Here is a 22136-nt window from a genome sequence, read left to right as displayed (position 1 = left end):
GGGGTGAGGATTACAGACGGGGAAACCACACCCACCTTGAAGATGGGATGCAAAAAGTGCATGCTTTTTAACTGCATTGTTTTAAAATATTTTAAATATGTGCTCTGCTTTATCTGGGTAAATGAAGAACACCCTGTCTAATGCCCATTGTGAGGAACTGAAGCAGTGAATTGGATAGATGCAAAGTGAGGGTCTTGGGTAAGCTGTTCCAAAGTTTAGTGGTGGGTAAGATAGTAAGTAACCTGCTACAGCTGAATGCATAAATTTATTTCTGAAAAAGATAATGGTAAGTAAAATTAGCAGACATCTGGAAGAGGCACACATTTCAAAGTTATTTTGGTCTGATCTATAAAGTGCACTATGAGGAATATGATTGGTAGCTGGTCTTAATAAACAGTTAGTGGGTTCTGCCTGCCTGAAATGCAAAACAGATGTATCTTTGTTCTTTTAAACTGACTTTGATGAATAAACTATATGTGACGTCAGGTTCAAGCTATTGGATGTCTGATTCCTACTCAGAAATATTTTAGAATATAAAAAAAAGTTTCCATGGTCAGCACTGAGAGAACAAAGTAAATTCCAGTTGCATTGCTGTTAGCATTGAAGCAGGTTCAGAAATTCAGAGAAGCAGGCCTTCATCCAAGCAACCCCGTTTGGTATTTGGGGGGCATTTTTTTTCTCTCTGCCACACCAAGCCACCCACCCATTTCACAGCTGTGAGCTCTGAGGGGTTTGATTTTCAGCCATCGCTCTTGTGGCTTTTTGGTGGTGATTATTGCTGTTTTGCTTATTTACAAATGTTCCCTAAAAGAGCAAGATAGGATTCTGCAGCAGTGATCCAATATCTACGGGCTGTGTGATGCTGCCATTTCCTCCAATTTGCTTGGTTATGAGTGATGTGGGATTTTTAATCATTAGCATCTTGGCTTTGCTGGGTGTTTTTGGCAGGCTGACCCTCCAGCCAGCCCTGCACTGTGCTGTGTGCATCAGGAAACCGGCTCATTCTGCAGGTGTTTCATCCATAAACAAGCATCAGCCACGGGCTCCTCTTTCGTTTGACGGAAACCCTTTGGAATTTAACTTTCAGATACAAATACTTGGAACAGTTGGCAGCTGAGGAACACGAGAAGGAGCTGAGAAGCCGGAGTGTGAGCCGGGGCAGAGCCGACCTCTCCTTGGACCTGACCTCGCCGGCAGCCCCAGCCTGCCCGGCTCCTCTGAGCCATAGCCCCTCATCTTTAGACTCTCAAGAGGCTCTCACAGTGTCTCTCTCCTCCCCAGGAACCCCTCACCATCCCCAAGGTGAGTACAGGGAGAGTAGAGGGAAAATGAACGGGTTAACATCAGACGGGCTTCCTTGGGGGCAGGAGTGATGATTTCAACCTGCAGAGTAATATTGAGACAGCAACTATGGGTACACTTTGTTGATGGGGGCTGCGGGTGGTGGTGACTGCAACTGCGTGGTCACTAACAAACTAGACATCTTCAGAGTCTCTTATATTAAAGTAAAATGATTCATCAAAGTTGTCAATGTATGGCCATGGAAAAAGGAGAATATGGAAAATAAGCTTTACTTTGACATTTAATCCTAAATACTGGGATATTCATTTAATACTTTATCATTTGGAGATGTGGGTCTGCCCAATCAAGCGACCACATTTGAATGTTCTTACCCGAGGAACTGTTAGTCTGGTTTAAATTAAACTGAAGGAGAATAAAATTAATTACAGCAAGCAAAGAAAAATGTGGACCTAGTGAAAATAGAAGGTAATATTCTTTAGGAAAATAATTCAAATTGTAAAAATTACTGGTACACGGTTGGGTGTGGGTGTGTGTGTACGTGCTTATGTACGGACAGGCAAGCTCTCCCAGGAGATACTCTGTCGTCTTTGCTTTATTTGGAGAGGCGCGATGATATTGTACACTGCAGCCTTGAGCATCAGCTGTTTTCCTGCCTGCTCTGCACACTGTGGGACCGTTTTCTTTCACATTAACACCGGGATGGTTCGCAGGCACCAGCGTTTACACAGTGTGTGTTGATTAACCCTACTGCTAGCACTGTTTGGTTTAGTCAAGTGTTATGGCTTAGAGCCTGATGTAGACTTAGCCAATCGAAGACAGCAGAGGCTTTTAATTCTAGGAGAGTTGACTAAATATGGCGTAAAGTTTAATTTAAGCAAGGCCAGACTCCATGACCTTAGCAGAACTGGATATAGCGGAACGATATTGTCTATCCAGTTCTTTGCTGGCTCTCCTAGCCTTGGCTCGTTCTGCTGGACCGGGTTGGCTCCTCCACAGCTTCCCATGACGTCCCGTTACTCCTGATCCCTGAGCCATGGAAGATTGTCCCAGGCAGATGGCTCAGTCATGGATGAGTAATGTCGGTCTTAAAATATTGAGACGCTGAGAGTCAAGACAACAGACTGTCCTATAACCACCGTGTCTTTTCCAAACCCTGCCTCATATCATTGCTATATATACATTGTGGTATTTCTAGAGGCAATATGAGAGATATCCTCCTGCAGAGTTGTGGTTCAGCACTTTATCCTGGGACTTTTAACTAAAAGTTGTACCTCCAGTCGTTTACAGAATGATTGTCTAAACCGTGAAGTATAGAACAGCCCCGAGCTGAGAGGGAATTGTCAGTATCTGTAAATGTCATTTGTCCTCAAATTTTTAATCTCCTTGATGTTTGTGGCAAAAGACAATTTCTTAAGTGTTTGATTGAATTACAGTTTAACTCGAGACCATTCTAGCCAATGCAAAAGAATATTTCAGCTTCGGTAAGAATACAGAAAATAGTCATTGTGTGTGTGTATATGTGTAGTATGCATTTGGGGAAAATAATTTATGTCAGTGTGCTTTCAAAAGAATATTTGCAGCTGGGTGTGGTGGCTCATGCCTGTAATCCCAGCACTTTGGGAGGCCAAGATGGGTGGATCACCTGAAGTCGGGTGTTTGAGACTAGCCTGACCAACATGGAGAAAACTGGTCTCTACTAAAAAAAAAAAAAAACAAAAAAATTTGCCAGGCTTGGTGGCCCATGCCTGTAATCCCAGTTGCTCAGAGGCTGACAGGAGAATCGCTTGAACCCGGGAGGTGGAGGTTGCAGTGAGCCAAGATGGTGCCATTGCACTGCAGCCTGGGTGACAGAGTGAGACATCATCTCAAAAATAAATAAATAAATAAATAACATTTGCAAGTGTTATTTTCTCTTCAGAGAAGGGATTAATGGAGACTGAGAGAATGTTTGACCAGAATTACACAATAAATGATAACTGCTTCTCAAAGAGGAATACCGGGCTTGAATCTGCACATAATCAAGAATTCATAAACTAGCATCATTTGATGTTGTTTGCTTTTTTTTCTGGAAAAAAATCAAAAGTACTGGCTCCTGTGAGATCTAGAAGAGCTGCCCATTGTATGTTAAGTAATCAGGATCCAAATCAGCAAGAACAAACAGTCTTCCTTTTCCTGATACGTAATTGATTTATAAAATTGGAAATCGCAAGTGTATGAAAAGATGGTGGTCTCAGAAAGAACCACAGAGGTTTCCTTTTGCTTTGTAGACATTTGCCCTTATGACAGAAATGCAAAGTTGGTATAACCGAGTTGTTCTCAGCCTAGTTTATTCTTTGAAGCATTCTGTTAGCATCCAATTAATAGTATATTCTTTTTACCAAGTCCCATTTTCAAATGTCCAAAAGTAACCTTTTGCTTATCCCTAGTATTTCCAGTATCCCAACATCTGGAGGAAGAATTAAAAATATAATCACACATCCAGATGTTGGTCCTGCACCAACACCTGGCATGATGTCCAAACGTGCCAGGGATTGCCTTGCTTTTTCACTCTTTATCCTTGTGGGATCATGCAATCATAATATGCTTTACATTTTGGTAGTGCTCTGTCCCTTTTTCTCAAACGTATCTGGGTAGGTAGGGGAGATGTTATTATCCATGTTTTACTGAGGCCCAAATAGATGGAAAGCTGTGCTTCAGACCATCCTGGCACAGTGCTGGGGGTGTAATTAGTGTTCTGATGCCCATCTCAGCCATTTGTCATGGAGTCATGGCTCGACCATGTTTGCATGGCTGTTCATATTAATGCCACACCATCCCTTTGCTAACCTTCTCACCAATATCTGCAAAAATTGCAGCCTACATTTCAGAATTATGTTTACAAGAAAAGGAAAAACTAATATTTGTTATTGACTTTTCTATGCCTCAGGAGTGCAGGTCCCTTTATGGGTTCTTTCTTTTATAACTCCTGTTTCAGATTCTGAAGAACTTTCAAAAGAAGAAGATATGAAAACATTAAAAACTCCTTTTCCTTTTGTCTTACAAAACGTACTTTTTAAAAGGGAAAAGCTAGTGATAAATACTGGTAGCATGATATGCCATCTAGTGAGATCTCTCAGTCAAAAGCTTTCCCAACTAAATCTGCTATAACTTTTGTATGAATGATACCACTAACCCCCACCACCAAGTCAATATATACTTGAATTATTATTATTATTTTTTTTTTGAGATGGAGTCTCGCTCTGTCGCCCAGGCTGGAGTGCAGTGGCCGGATCTCAGCTCACTGCAAGCTCCGCATCCCGGGTTTACGCCATTCTCCTGCCTCAGCCTCCTGAGTAGCTGGGACTACAGGCGCCCGCCACCTCGCCCGGCTAGTTTTTTGTATTTTTTTAGTAGAGACGGGTTTCACCGTGTTCGCCAGGATGGTCTCGATCTCCTGACCTTGTGATCCGCCCGTCTCGGCCTCCCAAAGTGCTGGGATTACAGGCTTGAGCCACCGCGCCCGGCCTTGAATTATTTTTCTGTCTGACCCTCTTGTGGCTTAGCAGATGTATGTCCCTATACTGCCTAGACTTGGTGATGATGGTCTAAGTATTTTCCTTTTTTCTAAAAGTACCAGCCCAAGGGAGGGAAAGGCATATATATACATGTTCCCATTTGCACTGTGTTGGAATTAATGGAGGCAATCAGCCCAAAGTTTGGGCAAACATGGAAAGGCATCTCTTCATTTGTTGCTTTGATATCCTTTCCTTATTTTCACTGATCCCTGGGGGTAGACATCAGAATATCTACTTAGTAAGTTTATTTCCTGTTAATTTTAGAAACTCATAGATGATTCTGAAAGCACCTAAGTGATTCTCATTATCAGAAAAGGTACAGTGTTCTTATTAGGATAGAGTTCTTCAACATAATTCTTGAGAAAGTTGCTCTGAGGATGAAAAATAGTAGTAATAATCTGTGTACCCACAAGTAAAGTCAAGATAGCCAAGTAACCTCTTATCCCAATTTGTGTCAGATCCAGGTAACCTATTTCATGGAAACAGAGTACAGAGAAACTACTCATCTGAAAACCAGATGTTGATGGTGGTCCCTGGAAGGGTGTCCCAGGGTTGAGCTGCCTTCTCTGGAGAGCTAGAACTGTGCTCCCTCTTTGCTCCCTCTTGTACACGAGTCCCTCCTGAGGCCAGATGGAGATAAATGACATTTCCCAGTGGAAGGAAGCAGCTGTCAAGAATTTAGAAGTGGCTTTCACCCACTAACCTAGCCAGGAAAGCAAAATTGTGTCTACATTATTTTATTATGAGCTTGATACTCTCCATATTGCACACAGAGATAATACATCAGAGATGCATTTGAAAATCATGCCACACTGTATTATTTTTATTTATGTCAGGAAAAAATATGTTTGACAGTGATTTTTTTCTCTACCTGTAATTGGATTCCAGGGTATTTCCAAATGTCTGATTGTTTGGCCCTGGAGATATATATGGCCTATATGGCCATGGCCTACTCACCAGCAGCACTTACATAAATTATTGACAAAGGTTAACAATACTTCCTCTCACAGATCCAGACATTTAAAGTATGGGTAAATATGGTGATTCCTGTAGCCTCCTGATCCTCAAACCTGGAAATAAAATTTAGACATAGAGTATCATGAAATGTTTAGTTTGTCTAAATGATTTTTCCTGTGGGCATCCATTTGTCATTTTTGGCTGTCATCATTATTAGCATTGACTGCCTTTGTCATCTTCGTTGTGTAAGATGTTTTGAGTCTCCTTCAGGTGTAGGCACTCTCTGAGGTTATCTAATCCACACAGCAGAAATCAGAAACATCTGGTGTCCTATTTCCAACTGGCACGGTAGCAATGGAATATCGTCCATCATCAGCCTAACACTGCATGCTACTTCTCTTGCATAAACCTTTTGGATGCCTCCAGTTCAGTGTTTCATGAATTGGCAGGAAACTAGATTCCTTGTGGTTCTATGACTCAGGGCTACCCCCCTCCCTGCCTCACCTGACTGCTGCTACTTGATGCCATTTTGTCAATTGGACAAAATCTTTCATCAATTCTACCCAAGGCCGAGGCCCTACCTGCTACACCTGCTGTGGGCAGCCTTTGCAAATCATCAAGTTTTTCTGCCTTGCCATTTCTCAGTCTCTAAAAATTTCCCTTTTTCTCCTCATAGAAGTGAACTTTGTCTGCAGTGTGTCTTCTTGCATCATATTTGGAAACATTAATCAGGATTGAATCCTTCTGAAGTAGACAAGGTATAAACCTTAAGTAAAGATAGGCATAGAATAGCACTAGGAAAGGTGGTAAAGAAGAGCATTATTTATAAGGCAAGAGGATAGCTTGAACCCAGGAGTTCAAGGCTACGGTGAGCTATGGTCTTGCCACAGCACTCCAGCCTGGGTAACAGAGCAAGACCCCAACTCCAAAAAAAAAAAAGAGAAGGGGAGGTGGATATTACCTGATCAAAATGATTATTTCCTAGGCAGCCATTAGGTGTCAAGAGCTGTGAAGGGACTGAAACATTACCCTAATTGTAAGCTAATATGCTGCCTTGCCACAATTCCGTGGATGCTGGCAGAAGACACAAAATTCCTGGGTCAGAGACAAAGGACTTCATTACTTCTAGTGATAGCAATAGCCAGAGTATCAACATTTGTGCCATTTCCCCAAGCCCCAGTTCCCGCAGGGTGATGTGTATAGGGCCCAGTAAAACCTGGAGGCACATTGTGGGGAAAGGAACCCTGAGCCTTGGGGACCTGAACTCTTTTATAATGGGCGGTAAACATGCCTTCCGTTTGTCCCAGAGGGAGACATTGTCTTTATTACAGGGGGCAATAAACCAACTACATCTTTGCTCTAGAGAGATCCTATTTCTGTCTTCTAAGGCTCTTTGCTAGGCACACATCCTTAGAAAGATAGTGCAGAGAAAAGGCTATCAGTGTCTTTGCTTTCAAGAGTGAAGAAACATGGGAGAGCTGTAGAGAATTGTTTCCCAATATTAGATTATAATGGTTTTAAATCAACCTTTACTATGAAATTTGTATCCTAAAGTCTGTTTAGTGTAAACAAAAAATTCAAGTTTTGAACAGCAATTAGCTTATTCTTATTTAACCAAAAAGTAAGTGCCTCAGGAGCTGCAAGACCCTGCCTTGAGCAGGCGCTTGGGATGAACAAGTTTGCTGCATCTGGAGACACTCACAGAGAATCTGGGTTGTTGGCTGGGTGAGACATCAGCGCCTTTCATCCCAGGTGGAAGCCTTGGGTCAGTGCTTCCAGGTGCAGTCAGGAGGCTCCACGTATCAGGACAATGAGGATTCTTGAGCCACCATGGTACTTTGAATTTCCAGACAATGACTGAGACCAGTGAAATTAGCAAAGAAGAATAACTCTGGGGCTCCTTCTAGCATCCTTGTCCATCCTCAATTTCTTAATCACTACTCTGCTATCTCCACCACTCCCACTTTCCCTCCAGCAGCCCTGCTTTCCCCCATCCATCTTTGGAACACATTTGCTCAAAATGAGACAACACCTGCAGCATAGCAAGACACACTCGCGTTGATTTTCTGGTAACTGAAATACACTTTTTCAGGAGAACCTCTGGGTGCAGTGACTATGTGGTGTGTCTTGTCTGCCTCTGGACGTGATGTGCATCTTTGGAGCCTTTTGAAGTTGTGACTTCTGTGAGAAGGGCTGCCTCTGCCAGATACATCAGGAAGTTCAAGTCACTTTTGGTTGACTTTCTGGATCCATCCCCCTCCAGATGCCTCTGTGTCCTCTAGATAATCTCCAGGCTAAACAGGATAGTTGCCTTTTGCGTCATGTACATTTCTCATTGTTTTCTCACCATTTCATCTCAGTCTTTTCTCATCATTTGGTCGCAATCCTCTCATGGACTCCTCTTCTGCCTTTTTACTAAGTGGTGGGTTTTTCTGAAGTTCCTCCACAGCTCCCCTCTCTTTTCATGCCACATCCTGTCACTGGGCCCTCGCATTCCACCTGTGATTTTTACCTACCTCCCATATGCTTTAAATTCCCGAGGTCTGTACCTCCAGCCTTGGCCTCCCTGAGCTCAGGGTGTGTGTATTGCACTTCCCCAGCCATCTCCATTGAATGCCCCTCCGACCCTTCAGACCCACCAGGTGCCAGGCTGAGGGCTATTCAGATGGGAGGTGATGTCTTCTCTCATCCAGAAACCCCCACCCCAAACCTGCTTGTATTTTCTAGGCCCCACCTGGGTAAGGCCATCTCTCTTGGCCCAATCATTGAAGCTGGAACATACATATAATTTTTTATTCCTCCTTCAACACGTACCTTACATCCAATCAATCCCCAAGTGTCTTTTGTGTTGTTTTCTCTCAAATCAGCCCTCTTTCTTTTCTCTTCATTGCCAGTGCCTTAGGCCTGGCCTCAACCATCTCTGATCTGGGCCATTTCAATCACTTCTGATAGGTCTCACTTCTTCCAGGTTCTTCTCAGCAACCCAATTAAAAACAAAGATCTGTGTACCTTTTCTTAAAATTATCAGGTGGCTCTTCATTATCTACCACATAAATTCAGATCTTACGTGACATTCAAGACTGTTTGTTACTCATACCAACCACCACAGCCACCCCCCAACAAATGTTACACTCCATCCACACCAAACCACAATCAGTACCTGAAAATGCCATGCTCTGTGCTTGGAGTACACTCTTTCATTGGGTGCCCCCTGGACTGTTCATCAAGCTGAGGCACCTTCTCTTCTCTAAAGCCTTCCTTGATTCCTCTCTTATGTTTCCCTTGCATCTTGTGCACAGTTGGGATGCAGGGCTTACTTCACTGTCCATGTGATAATTTGTTCCTCCCAAGTGTCTATGTGCGCCTAGGGCAGGGCACGTGCCTGTGCCCACCTTTGTTATTTCCAGTGCTTGGAGCAGAACAGGCATTCAGTACATGGGTTATGAGTTGGCAAATAGTCAAGCATGACAAAAGAAAGCAGACACACGAATCTGCAGAGACAGCTGTTTCCTGTGTACCCAGGAAGAAATTTATTACATGAGCCATGGGTGGAGGACACATCTTTGACTATGCAGGCCACTCCATAAGGACTGAATAAATGATGTTGGTGTAATTAATAGAGAGGAAACTTTTACGGAGAGTTGACATATCTGGGCCATTTCTTTCTGAGGATCTAACTTTAATAGAATAGTCACACTATGTGTTATCAATATGAGAATAATTGAACCTGAAATTGTCTTCTTTTTTATCCTATATGATACTACAGTGGCGTTATATACATATTAAGCAAGTGAACACTATCAGAAGTGTAATCTGAGGGGCAAGAGAGTGGGAAGTGGAAATTCTAATTTAAATAGTGCTTTAAATCCTGTCTAATATTCATATCAAGTGTATGTCCCTGAGGGAGCATGACCACAAGGAACATAGATCTTTTCTTCTTTTCTTTGAACCATTCCTGATTCCAACATGCCCCTTGTAGTATGAACAACTTGCTGCTTTAGAGTTTACAGATTTGTATTTGGGGGTAATATGGCCCATGAATGCAATCCCAGCACTTAAGGAGTTCCACTGACACTAAATTAAAACCGTGATTGTCGAAACTATGGAGAAGTTATGGGATCTATAAGGTGGCACTGTCCAAAGGGACTTTTGAAGGTAATTTTGACTGTACGTGGTCAGAATTGTTCAGGTCAAACAGGTTCAGGCCTAAGCCATCTCTGGAGATGAAAACTATCCCTCTTCAGAGAGGCTTAGGTCTGAAGCTCTTTGGAAAACCAAACTCTGAAACTTGAGGACAAAACATGGCTTAACTTTTAAGGCATAAAAATTAGGCTATTGAAATCAGTATTTTGCAAGTGATGAGCTGTTTCTTTTGTGAGGCTTGAGTAGAGTTTCTTTTGTAAAGCTGAGTTTGTGCCTATCGTCGTGCAACTATTCCTGTAGAGCAGTGATTCTCAACCAGGGGTGATTTTGCTCTTCTGGGGGACATCTGGCAGTGTCTGGAGACATTTTCAGTTGCCACAATAGCAGAGGAGAAGTGGAGGGTTGGTGCTGAAGCCTCTAGTGAGTAGAAACCAGGGATTCTGCTAAACATCCTACGGCTCATGAGGCAGTCTCCCAGAAGAAGGAGTTATTCAACCTAGAATACCCAGGTAGCCAGGCTGAGAAACCTTGCTCTAGAGTGAATCCAAGTGAACAACCTAGCAAGAACTGGTCTAACACCAAAGGCAAAGTCTAAAGGATTTTCAAAGTTGTAAGCTTTTTTCTCTTGGGACCTTTTTCAGATTTCTGTGATTAGAACACACGTCTGTAGTCAATCGTGTTAGTTATTAGCTCTGAGCTGGGGAGGTCCCTGGAATCTACACAGTTTGGAGCAACTATTATAGAACTGGCTGGCCCAGCCCTTGGTTTCATAAGACCTGCCAGAAAGCCAAGTCCTGGCAAAGTCATCAAGGCACTACCACAGATTGAAATCAACTGAAGCCACCCAGAGATGTATCAAGTTCAAAACTCTACCATCAATTTATCTCTTCAAAGAAAAATTGCATGACCAGAAATTCTAATTGGACACTCTAAACTCAGCTATGAGGGACATGGATGAAAGCAGAATTAAAACATTCCTGCCGTGTGTGTGTGTGTGCATGCGCGTGTTCAGGAATGATTAGATCTTTCTCCTTGATTGCTTAAGTCACCACCACACAGTATAACCCTGCGATTAACATCCCAAGCTTTGTAGTCCAGCTGATCCAGGTTCAAATCCAAGCTCTGTTAGCATGAGCTCTGCTTAGCAGTGAGGTCCTGTTGGTCAGAGGACTGCTGAAGATATTCAGTGAAGGGACTGTCTACAGAGGTATAGGGAGGTCATGAGACCATGAAAATGTGGTGATGCTTCACCCAGAGACTAGCAGTCATGGGACACTGTTCTCACCTTCAGGCCTGACGGAACTTGGTGAATGACTAGGACTTGGTAAGAGCTGTGGCCAGAGGAGAGAGACCAAGGGACAGAAACAGCGGCCTGACAACCTCTGCCAAACTAGGGCCCTACGTGAAGGAAGCAGGGGTGTTAATATCCCAGCTTCCTTCTTCCTACCTTTGCTAGAACCTCCAGGGGCTGAGCCAGGGAGAGGGAGAGCAAATACAGGTGGTGTTCTCTGCGGGGGTCAGCATCTTCAGGCGCAGAGCAGAACAGAGCATGGATCAAACAGTCAGAGAGTAGCCAGCCTGCTGTGTAGCTCTGGGCAAGTTGCTTAACCTCTCTGAACGTGTTTCCTTATTTCTCACGTGGGGACATCAATCTTCACTTCATATTGTAGGTATGGGAACTAAAGATGATGTAATATGATTCCTAGCACAGCACCCGGGTATAGAAGGTGCTCAATATGTAGTGAGTTTGATTTTTACTGCACTAGGCAAGCAGGACCTGATGTCCAGTGAGGTTTTGGGGACCAGATGAGGAGTTGATGTTGGGATTTGGGAGGGAGAAAGAAAACGAGATTGTGTGAGTGAGCGATGGTCTGCCCTGGCTGACTTGGCACAGGGACCAGCTGGCTGAAGTCCTCAGGCCGACTCGTTCCTCATTTCTCTCCCCATTTTGTGATCTGCCTGAGGAAAGCATGGTCACATTCTCCATCTGATGGGGCAGCCTTTACATTCTCATACCTAAGACAAGCACTTAGCTTCTCCCCCATGCTGTGGGGTTCTCATGTTGATAGATTCCCATCCTGGTTTCCCAGCTTCTCTCACTCCAGTAATGTCTGTTTCTTTGGTGTGAAGAATTCCTTTTGGTGGCTGTGTTCTGGTTATGGGTTCTTCCCTACAAGCTGATGACAGCCTAGTTCCCTGTTATGTCACTTTGAGGATACCCTGGACCCCTTTTTTTCTATGATTTCTTCCTCCTTGCAAAAAGTATCCATTACCTCATCCTTTTATGCAGTTTAGTGTTGATTTTTTTATTTGGCCCTTGTATTCCCCCTACCCCAACCTTCAAATCTAGCTGCAAGCCCTCAGAGCCAGGTCAGCGCAGGCTCTGGCCAAACACATTTTTCTGGTCTTTGCTAAATGCATCCTGGCAATGCTGAGATCCCATCGGTCTGCACTCTTGGGCTGTGATCCAGGAAGATGGATCCCGGTTTTGGATGCCTGTAATGTTACCAGGCATTCCTTGCTGTGTCTTCCTTTTATTTCCAAATGCACATCCACTGCTAGGAGAAGGATTGCCTGGGCACCTGACCCAAGTCCTTCCTGCAGTTCCCCTCCTGCCTTGCACAGCCCAGGAGATGCAGTCAGATCTTTGTGTCCCTCCTCCATCCAAGGTCGTTACGGAAAAGCGTGGCAAGCCCTGGCATCTCCTGACCTGCCGGGTTTGGGGTATCACTGTCACTCCTGAGCCTCCCTTGAAGATGCTGCTGCAGAGTTCTTAGAGGCATTACATGCTGGGGAAGGGACACTCTGCTCCTTGCAACCTGACCACCCTGGCACGGGCCTTCACTGTTCTCTCCTGGCCTCGGGTTTCTGAGGGCACTACCAGAGCCCTCCCCGTAGAAAGGCTGTGAGGGCTTTGGAAGGCGGTTCCTGTGAAGTGCTCAGTAACCATTCCTCAAAGGGAGCCAGCAGCCCTGCTAACTCCCTGCCCTGCTCCTGTGTGAACGGAGTTCCTCCCCCAGCTGATGTCTGGGATGGAAAAACCTCCTGCTGTTCAGAGTCTTAATCCCTTTCCCATGTGTTCTTCCAGTGGTGCTGTGTTTTTATTTTCTTTTTCTCTTGAGCTCCACTGATTGCCTTCCTCCTCTGTCTCTCTCTCTCTAAGGGTTTGCTTCGTGGACTCTTTTTTTTTTTTTTTTTTTTTTGAGACGGAGTCTCGCTCTGTCACCCAGGCTGGAGTGCAGTGGCCGGATCTCAGCTCACTGCAAGCTCCGCCTCCCGGGTTCACGCCATTCTCCTGCCTCAGCCTCCCGAGTAGCTGGGACTACAGGCGCCCGCCACCTCGCCCGGCTAGTTTTTTGTATTTTTTTTTAGTAGAGACGGGGTTTCACCGTGTTAGCCAGGATGTTCTCGATCTCCTGACCTTGTGATCTGCCCGTCTCGGCCTCCCAAAGTGCTGGGATTACAGGCTTGAGCCACCGCGCCTGGCCGCTTCGTGGACTCTTGACTCCACACTGACTAGGGGCCTCACCCCACAGCTCTCAGGCACACCCAAGCTGTTTCCAGCAGGAAGCCTCACTTGCCTGTGATGCAGGTGGAGACAGGGCTCACCTCAGACTAAATGAAACCCAGAACAACCATCACTGCCCTTAGGGTAAAGTCCCAGATCCCTCCATCAATACACAGGGCTGGTTGCCCTGGCCCCGACAGCCACCCAAACCTCCTCTTACTCCTCCTGCCAGGCCACACAGCTTTCGTTCCCACTGGCACGCAGTGGGCTCTGGGTCCCTGCATGTGCACTTCCCTCTGCCCAGGACACTCTCAGCGTTTCCCCTCTTTTAATTCATTTTTATCCCTTGAGACTCTACTTAAACGTTATTTTGCCACAGAGACTTATGTCCCAGGCCTTGCCAAAGACCCTTGCCATGCGTTCCCAGGGCACCGTGCATTTTATCTTACACATCCATCACTCTTACAAACGTATTTTTGTTATTGTGTCTGCTGATAGTTGAGAGGTGGGGGTTTCCCTGTGCCCACTGGTGGCAGAGCTCGCTCACTTTTGCCACATGGATGTCACGGCAGGTTGTTCAGGATCTCTCTAATCTGCTTCTCTCTAGCCTCTGTGACACAGCTGGGTCAGTCTCATGGGTCGCTGTGTCTGTCTTTTACCACCAACACCACATTGTCGGGCCAGGGAAAGGCTCATTAAATTCTGGGACTGGTAACAGTGAGAAGTTCCTAGGAGGGAAACAAACACCTTTCCTCCCTAGTTGTTGCCAAAGGTCGTAGCTCCCTTTAGGACTTTTCCTACAGGATTATATGGCTTCTCCTGTTTCCTGGGGACTTGGTGGGTATAAATGAGACTTTTTCCTGCATCCACCCAGCGGGCAGCAGACCTGGCTTAGAGACACTAACTCAGAAGGAGCTGGGTGTGTGTGTGTCTGCGCGTGTGTGTGTGTGTGTGTACGTGCACGGAAGGAAGTATGAGTGAGGGAAATCCTGCTGAAAGATAATGGGAAAGGGGAGGAGAAATGTTCCGGAGTTCGGTGTGGAGTCTCAGAGCTGTCCTGGGTGCCTTCTGAATATCAACAAGAATGCTGTGAGCAGACGCTGGCCCCAGGACCACGCTGGGTACCTCCAGCAGGAGAGGAAGGCAGGGTCTTGGCCCTCAGGCAACTTTCCTGTGTTTGGTTAAGACAGCTGGAGAAGGGCTCTGCCATGGACCCTGGCAGTTTTGCTTGACTTGAATGTGTGTGACAGTTATTTAATTTGTTCATCATTAGGACGGCCTCAGATTTGCAATCAGACCTTGTAGACACTGAGTCATGTATTCTGGGCAGGAGATGACTTTGCCAATTACTACCTCCCCAGCAGTCATGACAAAAAGAAACCACCCCAGTGGTTGAAATCACAGATTGAAATATGTGATTCCAAGAAGTTAGGCCCTAGTGTATTGAAATGAAATTGTACTGCTCCCCCGCAAAAGCGTGGCTTTTCCAGATCTTGTGTGTCTGTTAGCTCACCTGCTCCGGGCCAGAGCCGCTGCTTGGGTAGAGTCCTGCATATTCAGTGGAATGGAACACGGCAGTGCACACACACAGGCTGAAGTCAAACAGCCATCAATCACAGAGCCTCCCTACTCTGCCCAGACCCCTGGGGGTGGTGAGTAGACACAGGCTTATGGCAGCCAACTGACCCCACGTCCCTGTCTGTGATGAAGCCACCAAGAGGGGCCCTTGCTGGTTTTCACCATATGCTTACCAATTAAAACTTCAGTCCATGCCACATGCTGGGCTGTTGGAAACACATTTTTATTTTGATGTGGCTATTTTGAAGTCCATGTGTGCAAAAACATGTGCTTTCTGTCAACCAAATGATGATGCTGCCGCCGCTGAGGCCGTGCTCTTGCCATGCTTGTAAAACTAATAGGGTTTTGTATCTCTCCTAAATACTCTATTATCAGATGAAAAAGAAATTACCATAAAAATTCCTTCAGTACCAAAGGGAATGTTTCTAAAAGGGCTGTTCACTCCATCCCATGACCCAGCACAGTTTTTACTTTTAAGGAAGAGTGTATGACGCTCTCATTCTCAGCCACGCAGCCTCACAGCTGTGTGCCCACTGGTTTCCTTCTGTGACTGCCACCCATGCCTCTCTGTCTGGAAACTGTGCCCTCAGATCTCCAGTTCCCCTCTTGGGATGCCCAGGAGGGACAGCCCCTCAGCTGCAGAGGGGACTTTGCTGCCCCTCCCCATGTTCTCCAGCCTTCCCGGGAAGCAGGTTCCTGCCCCAGGCTGGAGTTCCCAGTAGAAGATGCACAACTACAACCTGTAATCAGAGGAGAGAAATTTACTCCTGTACCCCCAATTTCCTACCTGGCACTCAGGGACATTCCCACAGAGGAGTGGGATTTGGAAGTTGCCCAGGAACATAAGGAAAGGTGGTATTTCATCCTCTCCACTGCATCTTCCCTGCCCAGCTAACTCCCTGACTCATCCTCAGAGGATGGCAACCTGAGAGCAGATGAAGGATTGGGGGTGATGGCCCTGTGGGTCCTGAAGAATGAGTTGCTGGGAAGCTGGGGTTAGCTGGACCCCATGCCTCGTAAGGTCTGAATGTCCCTCCCCCTTAGTAATGCCCATGCCCAGCCTGCTGAGGGGCTGGTTCTGTGTGCCCCATGGCCAGCCGTGCCCATTACCTGGTGCAGCAGGATGCCTCCACAGAGAGCTGCCCTGATCTGCGTGTTCTCATGGAGTCTGGGCAGGTCCCTCTCATCCCCTGCCATGTGCAGACCCTGCCAGAATTTCTGTGTTGCTTTGAGCCGTGTGTACCGAGGGTTCAAGCACACGCCCTTAGAGTCCGTTGCCAGGGTTCCAGAGGAGTGGCTTTGCTCAGCCTGAGGGCAGTTCCTTTAAGAGTGAGCCGCCCTCCTCCAGCCTTCATGTGTGGCAGTTGGCTCAGAATTTTGTGTATTCTCAATCATTTTGCTACATATCCACAGCTCATAGCTGAGAGCTTTGCTCAGCAAAAAAAAAAAAAAAAAAAAAAAACATAAGCCAGATTGTGCCATTTCCCTGTTCCCTAGAGTGTCACGTGAGTGAGAACATGATCATCTTACCTCAGTGACAGCATCAGATCTCCAGCCTTGATAGGTTTGCAAATAGACTGTGACCATGAGTGATTCTTCCAAACTGCTTTCAAAATCAAACTAACTTCACATTATGAGCAAACATAACCCAAGAGAAGGGTGATGAACCTCACTGGTTCAGCCAACTGATTTCAGAACACGTTAGCTGATTTTCATCAGCTTGATCCACCATGGATTTTGTTTCTCTTTCCCCAAACAGGCAATAGGGTTACATATTAGTTTCATATTGCTGTGTAACAAGTTTCCACAGACATAGCGATTGGAAACAACACTCGATTATCTCACAGTTTCCATCTGTCAGAAGTTTAGCATAGCTCAATTGAGCTCTTGACCTTGGCTGTCCACTGCCACAAGGCTGAAATTAAGGCTGCGGCTGGCTGAGCTCTTACTAGGAGACTCTGGGAACAGTCCACCTCCAGCCTCGCTGAGGGTGATAGCAACATCCAGGTCCCTGTGCCCGCAGAACTGAGGTCCCTGTTCTGGTAGGCTGCTGACCAGAGGTGGTTCTCAGCTTCTAGAGGCCACCTGCATTCCCTGTCAGTCAAGCAGTAGTGATGTGGCAGATCCTTCTCCTGCTTCGAATCTCTGACTTCCTTTTCTGCTGCCAGTTGGAAAACTGTCTGCCTTTAAAAGGCTTTCCTGATTGGATCTGACTCATCTAGTTACTCTCCATATCGTAAGGTCACTGACTGGGACTTCCCTGTCATCTGCACAATCCCTTCATGGCATTGCCTCCGTGAGTGTTTGAATAGCCAGGGGATAGGTCTCTTAGGGGCTGTCTTTGGACATCTGCCCACAACAGAGAAATCAACCTCACATCCATTCTCACCTCACATCACCCTTCCAAGAAATCTGTTGTCAATATATTCTCCATTGTTGTCTCCACCAGCAAGTGCCGGGGATCCTGAGCCCGAATCAGAGGCAGAACCGGAACCAGAGGCAGGGGCAGGGCAGGTTGCTGATGAAGCTGGCCAGGACATAGCCTCTGCCCACGAGGGTGCAGAGACCGAAGTGGAGCGGGCACTAGAGCAAGAGCCGGAAGAAAGAGCCTCTCTCAGTGAAAAAGAGAGGCAGAACGAGGGAGTGAACGAAAGGGACAACTGCTCTGCCTCCAGCGTCTCGTCCTCCAGCAGCACATTGGAGAGGGAGGAGAAGGAGGACAAGCTCTCCGGGGACAGGACGACTGGTAAATGAAGCCCCTTGTTTCAGTCGGCATGTGCCAGGGAGGCCTGGGGTGCAGGGGCTGGTTCGCTAAGAGCCTGTCCACAAGCTGGTCTCTGAGGTGACCTAGGTCAACCCACTCATGCGGCTGTGTCACCCAGTGTCTGGGGATGAGGCGTGTGGCCATGCTGGCAGCCAGCCAGCAGCTTTCTGCCCTGTAGAAAGATGGCCCCCAAACCCTCTGCCACACCATCACATTCATTACCTCCACACCTGAGGAAAAGGGCCCCGAGAAGTGAGGGCTTTTCCTGAGGAATAAACCCCAGAAGAGAAACCTCTCACTTCCCCCGATTGTTCCATTGTGAATAATAGTAAGGTTGATAATAGTAAGGCTTTTTCCAGTTTTGATAGAAGTTTAGAAACTGCCACATTGTCATCTATTCCTTTAAAAATGTGATTACTGAAGAGTGTTAATCATTTTGACTGGACATTTCAGACTGGAAAAGATTTGTTTAAATGGATTGAATGAGTGTTTCCAAAAAATTGTGGTACGCAGTGTACTGAGGTCAATTTGATGTACTGGAATATGGATAATTTGTTTTCTACATTATACTCGTAACCATTCTTTTCTTTGTATAAAGAACAAGCTTTTCCTTATGGAAGTATATCTTTTTGGTGTTACGCTTAATACTCATTCAGTTCTCCTGTGAATGGTAACTTTAGAATTAGTGACCAAATGGAATGTTAGATTATAGGTTTGGTTTAGCTTGAAAGAACCTCACCAAGGACTTGAGGAGGGCGCCATAGAGGGTTATAGGAATTATAAATAATTCATATGATCTGTGACATCAGAGGGTTACTTTTCCTACCCATGACTTACGTGCTATCAAGGTGGTAGAATGCCTCCTTTTCAACAAACACTCCTAACCAGTGGAGTCAGGTCTAATGGACCAGCCTTCGTTAAGCTGCATATGAGTGGTACCCACTCAAGTCAATGTCTTAGGCCCAAAGGACAATATGACGCCTCTACCAAGTCCTGCCAGCCAGTGCCATGACCCATGAATAGCTTATTAATTCCCAGATTAAAAATACATTGTCTCAGAAGCATGGATGAACGAATGAATGAAACCAGAATGTCTTCCAATAGACCTGTCAATCAATGGCATAATCTAAAATAGTTACTATTTGGTTTTCCCAGTTAGAATATACTACTAGATTTTATACTTTATATTGCTGGTCACTATGATGCAGTAAAAAAGAGAAGATAAAAGACTTTATTAGTTTACATATTAGGAATTATTGCATTGAAAATCCAGTGTCTTCATTTGGTTGAATATGTATGTGTCAAAAGGTATTATATATACTGATATTTACTTAGTTTCTTTCAAAGTCAGATACAGTTAGTCCCCCAAATTCTACTTCTTATTCATATTACTATAATTATTGTGGTAATACTGGATGTAGGGTAAGTCTTACTGGCAGATTGGTCTTAAATCATGTTTTATTTATTAGGAATAGCTTTAAGAATTATTCATCATAACTGGGTTTAGCAGGCCTAAAATATATCAAGAAATTGGATTAGTAAAAATATACCAGGCTACAGAGCTTTCTTGGGTCAGATTGTCCAGTATTCTTCCAAATAAGGACAATTTTCCAAAAATGGAAAGTGCTCCCAGTGAAGAACCATTGACTTTCTACCAAAAGTGGGCAGTGTCCAAGTGTTTAGAAGCAGGAATTAGGGCTTTGCAATGATTTTTCTGCTTTGCCGGTGCTGTTAAGAGATTTCGTCATGTTCATTTACTGTAGCTTATTGGATCCTAAAATATCTCACTGTTCACAGGCATCATCAGCCACTGTGGAGTCAGGGCAGCTATGTCATTATAGCTCTTGCTTTTCAGAGTGCTGTCAAATCACAGAGCAACCTTAGAGATAATTAAAATGATTCCCAAACATATTTCTAATGACTACGTCAAAAATGAATTTGTAGGACTTGAAAAAGTGTCATTTCAGTTATGTGGTTCAATTTTTCTTTGTTTCATGTCTTCTACTCTAGGGCATGCATGTGAGAAGCTTTATCATAGCATGAATTATGCTTTTTTATAATTACTTGTATAATTGTCCTTTGTCTCCACTTGAATGTCAGCTTTGTGAGGATGGGGATGTCTGGCTATTCATTGTGAGTGCTCACTTCCTAGCAGGGTCTCACAAAACAATCGATGAATAAATGAAGAGGAGTCTGGCTAAGATGGGGAAGCTTCATTGCTCCTGGGTTCTCCCCTCTTACAACCAACATAGCAACACCCTGAGAATACCAGAACAATCCATCAGAGGAGGACTGTGAAATGTGGAAAGAAGAATGCAGACAGCCTAGGAAGCTCTAGACTTAAATTACATGACAGTGAAGTTCCAAATAAAGCTTACTTCCCTAGCCAAAGGACTGAGAAAAGGATTGCCTAACAGAACGGAACACAGGCTTTTTACTTATTAATACTTGTTGTACCCTAGACAGGCACTAATGAAAAACCTGACCCAGAGTCAATGGAGACTGATAGGGAGCTGAACCTCCGGCTTCATTTGGAGGCGATAAGGCAATGTGAGTCAGTGATTTAATTTCCCTGGGAAGGTGCCACTGGGGCCAAGGGAGGGGGCACTGACCTTCTACCCTCCTCATCTGCAATGAGCCTGTGTGAGTCAGCACTCTTGCTGGGGTGGTGACAGCAGGATCCAGCAGGAAGCTGAACATCTCCCTCCACCAGCATCTGTATGCTATACCTAAAAAGGCTGACTACCTACTAATAGATAAGATAGGATCCAAAGTCTAATAATGCACAAAATATCCAAGACATAATGGAAAAATCACTCATCATTTCAAGAGCTAAGGCAATCACATCTTGAATGGGAAAATGCAATAAACAAATGCCAACACTGAGATGAGCCAGACGTTGGAATTATGTGACGGAGATTTTGAAGCAGCCATCATGATACTGCTTCAGTGAGCAGTTACAAACACTTAGGGAATACATAAAAAATAAAATATCTCAGCAAAGAAATAAAAGATATTAAAAAGAACCAAAGGGCAATTGTAGGACCTGAAAAACACAGTAACCAAAATAAAATACTTACTGGATGGTCTTAATAGTAGATTAGAGACAACAAAAGAAATGATTAGTCAACTCAAAAACAAATCAGTGGAAATTATGAACTCTGAATGACAGAAAAAAACAGACTAAAAAACATGAACTCAGGGACCTGTGAGACAGTAAGACTCTATCTAACACCAATTCATTGGAAGCTGGAGGGGAGAGAGGGTGTAATGCTGAAAAATTATTTGAAGAAATAATGGCCCAAAACTTCTCAAATTTGTCAGGAAGCTGAGCAAACCCTAAACAAGACAAATTTAAAGACATTTACACCAAGACAAATGATAGTCAAACTTACGAAAACTGAAGACCAAAAACAAGCAAACAAAGTTTTCTAAGAGGCTAGAAAGAAACGTTTTACCCATAGGGGAACACCAGTCCAAATGACAGCACATTGCTCATCTGAAACCATGGAGGCTAGCAGGAAGGGGCACAATATTTTGCTAGTGCTAAAACAAAGGAACTATCAACTATAAATTCTGTATCCCGCATATGTATCCTTTAAGAATGAAGGGAAAATAAGACATTCTCAGATAAAGAAAAACTAAAAGAGTGGGTCCCTAACAGACCTACCCTCAAAGAATTACTACCGGAGGTTCTCCAAACAGAAAGAAAATGGTGACAGAAGTCTTGGAACTTCAGGAAGGAAAGGAATGGGTGAAAACACGGATAAATAAATACTTTCTGCTTATGAGTTCTTAAATCATACTTGATGGTTGAAGCAAAAATTATAACATCATTTGATGTAGTGCTCTGTGTAGGTAGAGGAATACTTAGGACAACTGTACTTTCAGAGTGGGGAAGCTAAAGATATCTAAATGGAAGTACGTTTTCCACACTTCAAAGTGGTTAAACAGCAATACTAGTTTACTGTGGTTAGTGTGTCTATTGTAATACCTACAGAAACCACTACAGAAACCAGATGAAACAATGTACTTGAAAACACTATAAATAAATCAAAATGAAATTCTAAAGAATATTCAAAGGGGATGAAGAAAGATTGACTAATGGGTACAAGTATACAATCCAATAGAGAAAATAAGACCTAGTGTTCTATAGGATCAGTAGGGAAATTATGGTTTACAATAATGTGTTGTGTATATTTCAAAATAGCTACAAGAGAATACTTTAAATGTTGTAAAAAAAAAAAAAAGAAAAGACTATTTAAGGTGATGGATATCCCAGTTACATTGATTTGATCTTTACAAATTATATGAACTTATTAAATTATCA

General features: G+C 44.4%; 1 protein-coding gene across 9 annotated transcripts in view; it reads left to right on the top strand.

The window, feature by feature from the left end:
• FHOD3 (formin homology 2 domain containing 3) overlaps positions 1-22136 on the top strand; it is a 492791-nt gene that overhangs the window by 406775 nt on the left and 63880 nt on the right. For all 9 annotated transcript variants that reach the window (XM_033177891.1, XM_033177890.1, XM_033177884.1 and 6 more), the window contains 2 exons: positions 1088-1302; positions 17492-17788. In XM_033177891.1, the coding sequence (XP_033033782.1) occupies positions 1088-1302; positions 17492-17788 (512 nt within the window). The remainder of the gene's footprint in view (positions 1-1087; positions 1303-17491; positions 17789-22136) is intronic.

The sequence above is a fragment of the Trachypithecus francoisi genome, unplaced genomic scaffold (assembly GCF_009764315.1).
Source record: "Trachypithecus francoisi isolate TF-2019V2 unplaced genomic scaffold, Tfra_2.0 Lachesis_group19, whole genome shotgun sequence".
NCBI classification, from domain to species: domain Eukaryota; kingdom Metazoa; phylum Chordata; class Mammalia; order Primates; family Cercopithecidae; genus Trachypithecus; species Trachypithecus francoisi.
The sequence above is the reverse complement of the archived record's forward strand: the minus strand, read 5'-3'. Positions and strand labels throughout refer to the sequence as shown.